Here is a 12,461-nt window from a genome sequence, read left to right on the forward strand (position 1 = left end):
GTGTGTGTGTGTGTGTGTGTGTGTGTGTGTGTGTGTGTGTGTGTGTGAAGTGTCTGAGGCCAGATTCCAGGGCCAGTACTCTATTCACTGTGCCACCTAGCCGCCCCTGATCTCCTTTATTTAGTAGTGGCCAATTATATGCACTCTGAGGGAGGTAACAAAAAGAATGGGAGAAAAATTGATTAGGATTTTTTCTGAATATATGAAGTTCAAGGGGAAAGAACAAAGCTTTTTCTCTTCCTATTCTGTACTAGTAACAAATCCCAGGACATGGGGGCTGATTGTTAAAGCCCTGGGTTCCCATTTGTCTTACAAGAGGTGTTAGAATCACCCCTAATATCCTGGGATGTCCTCTAATTGCTGCTTTCCCTATATGATAAAAAACAAACACCCCTGCCCCCCCCCCAAAAAAACAAAGCAAAACAAAACATTGACTGTAAGCTGGAAGACCGGGGAGTTTGGTGTTTATCTCATCAGCACCACAGTAGGCATCTACATAGGCTCATTGAATTGACCTGAAAGCTGAAGTAGCCAATTGCACCTTACCTTGACTCTCGCCAGGTCATGTGGATTGAGAACTGAACCCTGATAAAATTCCACCTGAGTAAAGTGACGTTTGAAGAGAGCCTCAAGCTCCAAGTTTGGGGAAATACTGTGGAAGGAAAGAACAGAAGCATCTCAGTAAGATCCCCACCTCTGACTTTCTCACTTTCATGACTTCCCCACTGCCTGAAGTTCCCACGGAGAGAGGCTTAGAAAGTAAGGTCTTCCCCCTTTCAAAACTGCCACATGCTGCATCATTGGTGAGAAGCTCAGGCGACCTGAAACCCTGACATCTAATCCAAGGAACAGGTGATGCTCCAAACTTCTGGGTCTTTAGAGAAACACACATGAGCTCAGGACTGGTCCATGAGGTAAAGATCCCAGGAAAAGAGGCTTTTCTTTACAGGGATACTATTTGCTTGATGATTTCAAAAGGTAACTGAACAGAGTAGCAAATGCTATACCTAGAGTAAAGGAATGCTGCTTGACTCCTAACACAGAGTGGATCATTTTGTTCTCATAACTTCCTGTCTTTCCGTCTTCCTGTCTTTTGTTCTCATAACTTCTGTCTTTCAGTCAGTCAATAAGATTCAAGTATTATGCACCAGGTACTGCGTTGTGTGCTGGGAAATCAAACAAAGCAAAGTGGCCCCTGCTGTCATGGAGTTCAAATTCTAATGGGAAATTTTTGTCATTTTCATCATCATTGTTTTCCTACCATCATCATTATTATCATTGCTGTTGTTTTTATCTTATGGGGTAGACATGTAATAACTAGGTACATGCAAGATATATACAGAGTAAATGGAAGGAGATAGGCCATTTTTTTTGGATTCCCATTTTACAGATGGAAAACCAAAAGCCAGGTGGTGTCTCCTTATAGCTTAACCCCATGGTCCTTAGACCATAGGTTTACAAGCACTTTTCAACTCTCCCTACTCTGGTCTTTGGTCACTTCTTTCTAATTTCTCTATCTAGTAGGTTTCCCCTTTGGCAAGGGAGCTCTGCAAATAAAACTAAGGCTCAAAAGAATACTTACAAAAAGGTGTGGGTGACTACTTCCTACTTCTGGGAACTTAGGCAAATCCTTAGGTCCCTCGGGGACTCAGTGTCCTGATCAGTCAAGGGGGTTGCACTCTGATCTTTAATTTACTCCCATCTCTAAATAAATGATTCTTTGATTTTTGGGAGGGGGGGGTCCTCTTAAATTGAGGAAATTGGTGGGTACAATGACCATATTTTCAGTGCCTCAAGGCACAGCCAGATCACAGGCTCGATAATTTAGAGCCAGGGGTAAGGGAGAGGTATAGAAGGTGGTCTAAGACATTGGTATCAAACTAGAACCAGGTACCACTGAACCATAAATAAGGATCTCTGTGGACCACATATTGATTTAGAAAACCTCAAGTTTATATATTTATTTTTTATCAATATAATTGATATATTAAAATCAGATAGGATCTACATTTGAATCTGGTTTGGGTCATTCTCAGGAGTACTGTGTTTGCTACCTCTAGACTAAGAGAATCTAATGACAGGAGGGTGAGGAAGGTTAATAACATGAACTTTGGTTCCATTATAGAAGGTCTTGGAACAACTGCTCTTGCACTTCTTGTTATATAGTTCTTGACCAATATTACTCTTTAATTGGGACTTGTCTAGGTCAGACCTAAAGATCTGCAGTGTGAGTAAGGAGGGGGGAAAGAATGTTCTTTGGGGGAGTTCTCTTTGTGTTCTGATTGGATGCCTCCTGGAATTCCATATTCTTTCAAGGTACAGTCAGGTCCTACAGTCCTACATATAAGTCCTTTCTTCATATGCCCAGTTGTTTGTGTTTTTCCTACCAAAATTACTTTGTACAAATTTTTTATGCATTTATTCATGTCTATTGTATATCTCCCTAATAGAACGTAAGCTCCTTGTGAGCAGACACCATTTTTTTTTTTTTGGTCTTTTTATCCTCTGCTCCAATTAGAGTGCCTTTTACATAAAATGTATCAATAAATGCTGAATGAATGAATGGATGAACCAATTAGACAACACTCTTACTGGCCTTTGAGCCATTCTAAATCAATCATTCATTCCTGGCTTCTGATGTCTAGCCCATGAGGATGAATTAATACTTGCGGGGGTAGCACACCCAGATATTATTAAGAGATTCTGGTCAAACTGACCCGGATTGCTAGGGCAACAAAGACATTTTTTGAGGAATATTTAACAATTGTATTCTTTCCCTCAGTATAGAACTAATGGGGAACTCTTGTAGGTAGAAATCTTCTCTTTGGAGATACTTGACTCATGCATCAGTACTATTTCCTTCACTTTAAGGATGCTTTATTATGGTGAGAAACTCACTTTGAATTCTTAAAAGTTATGCCCCCAGAGCACAAGCACCAGCACGTCTAGTCTAGCTAGTCATTTTCAAGTACAAAATGCTTTTAATGTAGATTGGCAATGTATATATAGTTTGCCAGACTAGCCACATCTGCGAAAGCCAATTACTACAGGCTCAATCACCAGGTGAAGAATTCTGGAAGCATCAACAACTCATAAAACTTTCTGAAAAGGTATGGAGAGGTATTCAGTATTACAGGAAAGAATGTCCATATCTACCCAGGTGAAACTAGACCCAGTTCAAATCCTGACTTGAGACACTTACTAGCTGTATGACACTGAGCAAGCCACTTAATGTCTTGCCTCAGTTTCCTCATTTATAAAATGAAGATAATCACACCAGTGTTGTGCTGGTAAAATTTTAAGAACTAGCTCTCACTGTTCACCTTAGTTAATACTTTGTATTTATTAACATTTTCTCTGCCACTTAAGTCTAGACAATCAACAAAACAATAAATCAATTCCTAATTTCTAGCATTTGTTGATTTCATTCAGTCTGGTTCCTGTACAACCGTGGAATAAACAAGATGGTATTTGTAAAGTGCTTAGCAGTTTTCAGGTTTGGAATGCTCGAAACACAATAAGTTCTTAATAAATGTTTCTTTCCTTCCTTCCAGAAAGGCACCTACCTCACAGGGGTAGTGTGAGGATCACACCATAAAGCAGTAAGTAAATGTCCTCCTCATCATTTGTATTATTACTAATGAAGTGACAGACATTTTGAAATAGTGAAGTAATCCCGTTTAACTTTTATGACGTTCATTGTTTCTCTCCCTAGCTAGACTGTAAGCACTCTGAGGCCAGGGAAGTACTTTATGCAACTTTGTATCATCCAACACATCTACATAGTTTCTATTCAGCTATTTGCATTGAGATTCTTACTAAATTCATCAGGGATTGGGCTCTTCTACCACCCTAAACTTCCCTCTGAGATTACATTTCATTTTCACCGTGTGAAATCACAGATTACATGTATTTTACATGTTTATATGTACTTTGTATTTATGTTGTTGTTTGCATGTTGTCTCCCTCATTGGAATGTAAACTGCCTGGAGGCAGGGACCATGTTTACTTCTGTTGCTCTTTGACTCCCTGCACGTAGTGAGTGGTTGGCACATATCAAATGTTTAATAAATGCTTGTTGACTGACTGAATGACGGACTGCAGCCTGGACAGAGTGCCCCTTACTTGTGAAGAAAGACAATCTCCACGTTGACGTCATCCCGGTCTTTGTGCAGAAAGTCCTTCAGGAAGTTGGACACGCTCTCCAGAGTGATGTGCCCACAGACAACGATATGCCTGTGACAAGAGAGGCTGGATTAGTGAACCCTGGCACCAGAGATAACCCTGCCCCCCATGGGCAAGAGAGAGAAAGAGTTGGCAGCTGTGAAGGAAGCCTTGGTCTCCTCGAGCTGCATTCCTAAAAATCCAGCTGCCCTTCCCCCTGAGGCCCAGGAGGCAAAACTGAGGTGTTAGCAGGTGCTTAGAGACTTAGGGACTAAAAAGGCATATGGGTTCTCACCTGATGCTGCACAAAATCCTATTAAAAGCCAAACCATTTGGCCAAGTAGTTTTATGCATTTAACAATAAGTGGCATTATGGTTGAGTTTAAATGCTACATTATCAAGCCCCTTTGCAGATTCCTATCTCTCCCTTTCTGCCCACAAAGCCTCCTCTCAGGAGATTTACTGTAGGAGGTTTGGTTTATGACATACAGCTTATCAGGTAATGAGATAACAAATCTTGCTGAAACGATGATTTTGTGTGTATGAAAGCAGACTGTTTTATCAGGGCAGCTAATGTGTGTCTTGACACATTATAGGCTCTGCTGGCCATAAGCAGTTAAAAGGAAATTTTGCATTTTTCTGCCATAACTCCTCCAACAATGGGAGCATGTAACACTTTACAGTAAGTGGGCATTACTCAGAGCTAAATGAGAATGGAACGCCTTCGGAATCAAAGATGGGACTATCGGGGCTGCTGCATCACTGGCTGGCTTGGTTATGCTCCATGGGATGGCCATGTATGACAGAGGGCTTATGGGCAGGTAAATGGAGGAGAGGGTGCTAAGGAGAAGCCATCTTGGTCTATGTGCCACCTCCAAATGGTAGAGGAGGAAGTAGGTATGCAGTCATGACTGCCATTTATGTAGCAAAACGTTTAGCAACACCTGTACAACAAGTAAACCCAAATTGTTATTTCCATTTTACAGATAAGAAGCTCAAGGTTCAGAAGAATTAAATGTCTTGCCCAAGTTCACACACCTGGTAAGTAGCAGAGGCAGGATTCAATCTTTGGTCTTCTGCCTCTATGCACAGTAAGTGCCCTTTCTATGAACTCTGATGGAATATGGATGCTCCTGACTGCAGAGAGGCCACTTTTTTGAGGGCAAAATACTGGGGTCAGCAGCCTCTGCCCTTACTCTGGGTTCACATAGTGATTAACTCCTCTAGGAATGAGGGATAAAGTGTTAAGTCTGTTATCTCTCTTCTGCCTTTGACTGTATTCACTTCAGCTACCAAAATGCACAGGTGAAGACCAAGGCCAAGAACCCTGAAGCCTGGAGAGATGCCAGTATTTTTTTTTGGGGGGGGGGGAGATGAGGGTCATAATAACAGCATGTCTCCAATGTTATCAGTCTCCAGTGCTGACCTCAGCCTTGGACCCTGCCAGTGGCGACAACAAAAGGTCCCAACCATGCCTGCAGCTTTGCTGGCTGGGGTTTGAGGCACCAGCAGGTGGCAAATATGAAACAAGGTAATTTCCTGGGTAAAATTGAGAACCGCCAGGTCTCCTCCACTTCATAATTGCTCTGTGCGTGTTCCAAGAAGTCCAAGCCCTCATTGGCTGGAAGCAGTGCATAATGGGAGGCAGCAATGATTACTTATGCAATGTTCCATTAGAGGCCATTACAGGAGGCTGGCCTATCATTGTAATTTGGTGCTTGACTGAGTATGTGAGAATGATGCAGTAAACTCATTGGTGAAAGGATAATGATGCAGAACAAAGAGTAAATCAATAATACGCACGATGCAGTTAATAATATCGCCATTACGAAGTGTTATTGTTACGGTGGTACAGTTAGCGATCAGGCAAACTGAGCTATAAAGGGGAGGAAGGGATGTTAATGTACTGCATCCAAGGAGATGTTTTAATCTTTGTTCTTAATCATGGTCCTTGGAGGTCGAATGGGGCTATTACATCAACACCCAGGACTATATACATCTCTTAACTCTGATCATTGCTAACCACCATTTGGTTTTATCTGTGTGCCCACAATATCTAGATCTAGATAAATTTAGACATATAGGCATATGTGAATAATGCATATGTATGCCTAAATATGTGATAAAATATGTACTACAGGGTATGGAAAAATATGCATGAATAGAACATAGGTGTGAGCAAGAAAAGGGACTCAAATGAATGAGGTGTTAGGACAATGATGGCTAATGGAAAGCATGCCTTGGGACCTCCCTAGTTTGGTTGTTAATGATGAAAACCACGGTTCTGATGGCACTCATGCAGCTTTCTATAACATCAGTGAATTCTTTCAGAGAGCCCAGTAAGCCCAAAATGGTCCTATTGATTCCTGATATGGTAGGGAGGTGGAAAACTCTCCTCCTTTTATAACTGAGTGAAAACCTTAAGGCTCAAAAGTCTAGGCATTGCTGTGCCACTCCCTCGGTGTCTGCTCAAGGGCCATCATGTAATAGCCAAGCTGAGCTGAGCTGTGCCGAGCTATATCATGCCATGTTAAATTGAATCAACCTATCAATGTCTTGAATCAGAAGGTTCAACAAAGCTGACCCACCCAGACTTACAAGGAACCAGGGTTCAGTCAATTGGAATTATGCTATGGACATATAAAATATATTCCAATGCAATCAATATTATCCTTTAAGCCTTTAATTAGCTTTCACTTCTCTTAAGAAGTGGACAAATACAGCCAACAAAAAAAAAAATAGGAAAAAAAGGAAAAGGAATTGACTTTTCTCATTTGGTGTTAGCTGTCCAGTAACACAGAAGACAATTGAAAATATATATCTTTCAGTCTCAGAATGATTTCGAGGGTGGAGAGTAGTCTCTATCAAAAAAAAAAAGTAGGAAAAAACCTCCCTTCAATATAATTGGTATTTTTGCTCAGAAAAGAGAGATTGATTGAAAACAGATTGCCTTTTTGCCCAAGGAGAGTTATTAGGTATATTATCATAGAAACCTTGGAAAACCCATATTGTTCCAATCTGTCCTATATCTGATTTGAAGATTTACGGCTTCCCCTTCTTGTGCCAATAATCATTTCCCTCCATTTTGTTTTCCATACAGTGAAAGTTATCAAGGAGCCAACATATTGAAAATGTTTGAATGCAGTTAAAATTGATGGATGGGAAAGAGACTGCCTCTCTAATTCAGCATCAACATTTGAGGACCTACTTCTTCTGGTGAGGGGGAGCCATAGGCACTGGAGAATCGGGATGGAAGGCTGGTGAAAGGAGAAGATTTATTTCCCGGGAATATTTTCAGGGCTTTTGAAAATTTCAGTGAAAACAGTTTGGGAGCAGGGAGTGGAAGAGGGAAGTAGGAAAATTACTAAAATGGGAAGGCTCCATATTCGTACCCTCAATCATTATGCTTTCCTAAATATATCCTTTAACTGACAACCACACTGAACTGGTACAAAGAAGTGTGTTTGAGTGCTACATATTAGGAAGGACTGTGATAAACAAGAACCCAAGAGATTCTTGCAAAAACAAGTCTCTCATAATTTTTACACTGTTGAACGGACCTCTTCTACCCCTCAGTAGAACAAAACAAAAAACAAACGACCCTACCTCAGGTACCACACAACCTTACGTTCCACTCATAAAAACTAATATCTATGGAGTCCTATAGTCCTTTTTCACAATGACCCTTGAAAGGTTACGCATTGAGTCTCTCATATTTTAGTATGTATATATTAATCTGTCATGTCTACTTTCTCCTTAGAGAAAGGGGATGAAGTATTCCAAGAATAATGGGTGTTAGAATCATAGAGAAGAGAACTGAAGAGAAAAAAAAAAGGAAACTCAGACAGAAGATTTACCAGAGAGAATTATTGTCTCATTTCACAATTTTGCTGAGGGCTAGTTCTATTAAAGAATATAACTGACCTAAAACAAGTCAGTCAGGCTAGGAAGCTCAAGACAACTTAGGCTAAAGAGCTTTCAAAACACTTGTAAATGATTCTATTGATGAATTTTAATAAGTATTTTTAATTAACATAATGCTTCTACCCACAGGTTTTTAGAAGAATTGTGTAGCAAATAGAAGATTGTGCTCAGAACCAGAAAGACCTACATTCAAGACATTCAACGTCCTGCCTCTGACAGTACTGCATGAGTGACCCTGGACAAATTACTGAACCTCTCTGTGTGTCAGACAACTTCCTAACACTAAGTTGCATTAGAATTTCCAATCTGCATTTACTCCCTCATCAAATACCTGAACTTTGAGTTACCATTTACCTCTCATTGTCAGAAGTATTCACATCTACTGTATTTTGGCCTGAGAATTAGGAGCTGCAGAAAGACCCAGTTGATACCCCAATTAAATCTTTCTTAAGGCAAGAAGTGAAATTATTCTTAATGTTTGCCTTAAAGATACAGTTGAGCTAGAAGAAGGTCCTGAAATTAAAGCCAAAGTAGTAGAAGGTGTCATTATTGGGAACACAATGGTAGTGTTAGAGTCTGGCAGACACAAATATAAGTATAAAACTGTGCAAACATGGGGAGCCCTGGCACAGAGAAGCTGCTTAATGAATTAATTAAAAGTAGATTTCTCATTTTCCAAAGAGTTATCTAACCAGAAGCATATTTAGTTCTGGGCACTTGGTGTTCTACCAGTGCTTATTTGAAGATAAAAAGTTGTATCATTTGGGTAGGGGACACAGTATCTACATATAACATTTACCACTGCCAAATTAACACCATTTCAGAGATGGACTAGACCATCCGTCTACTCAATAGACATGCAACCAAGTCACCAAGTAGCATGGAAATAGGTAGATAATGTCAGAAGGGACACAGAATCCTGAAAATGTGCATCCTGTTGGGAAAACGGAGGAACTTTACTAGTGACTTCTATTGGCACCTCCCAAAGTGCCCAAAACATTGGCATTCTGCTAGGACATACATTCAGTGTTGGCTCAGCAGGAAGAGAGCAGATGACCTTTCAAAGGTTAAATTGCAAGGAACTTTGACCTGGTTAGAACACTCTGGGGTCCCTCACCATGTCAGAGAGAAAGGAGACAGTCTCCTTTCTCTGTACCCAACTCTTCCAAATCACTATCTCCAGTCCTGAGGCTCCTTGTGGGAGTCCAAGACAAAAACACCCTTGAAATGACTCAGCTAAAGAGTGAAAACTAAAATAATTATGACTCCAGCCAGGTCCCACAGGCAGAGATCTTAGACAGTTCTTGCCTTACTCAGGAAGACAATATAAAATGCATGGCTCTGGGCTGTTTATTTTTAAAGATACTCTATCCATTTTTACTGGAACAAGTATAAAGAACTTAAAAAACCCATAGCCATCCTGTCATAATAAATCATATGAAGTAAATTGAAAATCCTATACAGCTTTCGCTGAATACATTGTGCTCACTTTTTCAAGGAGGTAAATGAAATGTGGCATGTATTGATCTAGATGTCTCTGTAAAACTATAATATTTATATCAAATACATATGCTTGAATCTCTTTTCTGTCTTTCTGCTGAGCCTTCTAATCATGCTGTCTTGATCTGACCTCTCATCTCTCTCCCCCTTCCCCCATCCACCATTGGTAGCTGTCTGACACAGCTGGGGAATGCATTTAGAAAAGTACTTGCCAAGGGAACATACCAGCATTTCATCATGAGAGAAAGAAGGGAGGGTGGGGAGCAAGGCCCAGAAACCCCAAACACATATTGGTCAGTCAGGACTAAACATCTGTCTTCCCTCTTTGGCTGAGGCTGAGTCATTCGGTCTTACCAAGCTTTGTCTCTCCATGGTTTTCAGAAGAGCTATTAGCTTCATAAGTCTTCTGGTGATTTGTTTTGTTTTTTAAATTAAATTAAATTAATTATTTTTTTTTACTAAGTCATCTATACTAGTCATGGCCTTAAGTTGCTTGAAGAGACTACAGGCTCAGTGCCCTGAGCTTTCTGTGATTGGTATCCTGTCATTCAGGGTTATTCTCATCTATCTTCCCAGCTTTATCCCCTTAGGCTTCATTCAGAAAATGGGAGAAAGGTTACCCAAGATCTTCACACTTGTTCCTTCTCTTCACTTACTCTCTGGTTTCTCATTAACAGCTGGATAATATGTCTATTCCACTACTCAAAGAGTTGTCATTAATGGTTCAGCATCAACTTGCAAAGATGTCCAGGGGAATGTCGCAGAGAACTGCACTTAGCTCTGTGCTTTTTAATATTTTTAATCAATGACTTGACTAAAGACAAATAAAGCATGCTGATCAAATAAGAAAAGGCCACAAGGCTTGGAAGGATGGTCAACACAATGGGGGTAGAATCAAGATCCCAAATGATCATATGAATGAGATTAATTAGGGAGAAATGTAAAATCATACACTTGAATTTTTTTAAAAAATCAGCTTCAGAAGTACAGGATGGGGAAGGCAGGGTTAGATACTAGTGTGTCTGCAAACAATGTGGGGGTTTTAATGGACTACAAACTCAACATGAGTCATCAGCGTGATGTGGCAGTCAAAAAATCTGATGTGATCTTGGGCTACATGAAGAAAAGCATATTTTGATCAAAGGATGTGAACAGGAATTTTCCAGATGAAGAAATCAAAGACATCTATAGCTATATGGAAAAAATTCTCTAAATCACTGTTAATTAGAGAAATTCAAATTAAAATGACTCTGAGGTACCATCTCATACCCATTAGATTGGTTAATATGACAGAAAAGGAAAATGGTAAATGTTGGAGAGAATGTGGGAAAATTGTTACACTAATGCACTATTGGTGGAGTTGTGAACTGAGCCAACTGTTCTGGAAAACAATTTGGAACTATACCCAAAGGGCAATAAAACTGTGCAAACCCTTTAATCCAGCAATACTGCATCAAGGTCTGTATCCCAAAGAGATCATTAAAAAGGGAAAAAGGACTGACATGTACAAAAATATTTTTAGCAGCTCTTTTTGTGGTGGCAAAAAATTGGAAACTGAAGGGATGCCCACCAATTGGGGAATGGCTGAACAAGTCATGGTCTATGAATATAATGGAATGTGTATTACTGTATTACCATAATGAAAAGGCAGATTTCAGAAAATCCTGGAAAGACTTGCATGAACAAATGCAAAGTGAAGTGAGCAGAACCAGATAACAATTTACACAGGAACAGCAACATTGTACAATGATCAATGGTGACTGACTTAGCTTTTCTCAGCAATACAATGACCCAAGACAATTTCAAAAGACTCACAATGGAAAATGCTATCCACTTCCAGAGAACGACATAATGGAGTCTGAATGCAAATTAAAACATGCTATTTTCACTTTCTTATTTTTTTTCCTTTTGAAAGCTGTAATTTTTTTTGCTAACTTTTTTCTTTCACAAAATGACTAAGATGGAAATAGGTTTACATGACTGCACATATATAATCTATAACAAACTGCTTACCATCTTGGGGGGTGGTGTGGTTTGAGAGGGAGGAAGAAAGTTTGGAACTCGAATATTATTTTAAAATGAATGTTAAAAATTGTCTTTACATGTAATTGGGAAAAATAAAATGATATTAAAGAAAATAACATTTTCCCATAATAGGATGACAATATCTCTGTACCCTGCCCTGGTGAGAACACATTTGGTGCACTGAATTCAATTACGTGTGGCACCATCTAAAAAGGACATGGTTAAACAAAAGAGCTTCCAAAGGAAGATAACTAAGCTAGTGAAGGACCTTGAGTCCATGGCATATGAAAATCAGTTGGTAGAAAGGAGAAAGTTTAGTCCGGAGAAAAGATGATTGGGAGAGGAGAGTGGTTATAATATTTATGTTCAAGCATTTGAAGGATTTTTATGTGGAAGAGAGATTTGATTTGTTCTGTTTGTCCCCACAGGGTAGAATGAGAAGAAATGGGCAGAATAAATGAAAGACATTTGGAAATTGCAAAGTCAATTTAGATTTGACATCAGGAATAATTCCTAAAAATTATAGCTGCCAAAAGTAGAGTGAACTGCCCTTAAAGGTAGTGGCTTGCTGCACACGCATGCACATGTATGTACAAACACACACATACCCAATAAGTAGTAGAGGTATTTAAGCAGAAGCTGAATGACATACTTGTGGAGTTATGTAGTGGAGATTTCTTTATCTATAAATCAGACTAGATGGCCAATTTTGACTCTGAAAATTCGGTGACTCCTTGCAATCCCAATGAGTATAATGCTACTACCTTCAAGTCCCTGGTATAGCTTTAAACATTTTAGCACTAGTCAACTCTAAAACTGAGTTTGTGAGAGAATAGAATATAAGGAAA

At 39.6% G+C, this 12,461-nt stretch overlaps 1 protein-coding gene across 7 annotated transcripts in view; it reads right to left on the reverse strand.

The window, feature by feature from the left end:
- The window catches only part of KCNMA1 (potassium calcium-activated channel subfamily M alpha 1), a 917,791-nt gene that overhangs the window by 251,290 nt on the left and 654,040 nt on the right, over nt 1-12,461 (reverse strand). For all 7 annotated transcript variants that reach the window (XM_069068323.1, XM_069068322.1, XM_069068316.1 and 4 more), the window contains exons 10-11: nt 4,126-4,236; nt 547-652 (exon numbers count right to left, since the gene is read on the reverse strand). In XM_069068323.1, coding sequence (XP_068924424.1) covers nt 547-652; nt 4,126-4,236 — 217 coding nt within the window. The remainder of the gene's footprint in view (nt 1-546; nt 653-4,125; nt 4,237-12,461) is intronic.

The sequence above is a fragment of the Petaurus breviceps genome, unplaced genomic scaffold (genome assembly GCF_028583685.1).
Source record: "Petaurus breviceps papuanus isolate PSGF00001 unplaced genomic scaffold, PetGlider_PUasm1.0 90762, whole genome shotgun sequence".
NCBI classification, from domain to species: domain Eukaryota; kingdom Metazoa; phylum Chordata; class Mammalia; order Diprotodontia; family Petauridae; genus Petaurus; species Petaurus breviceps.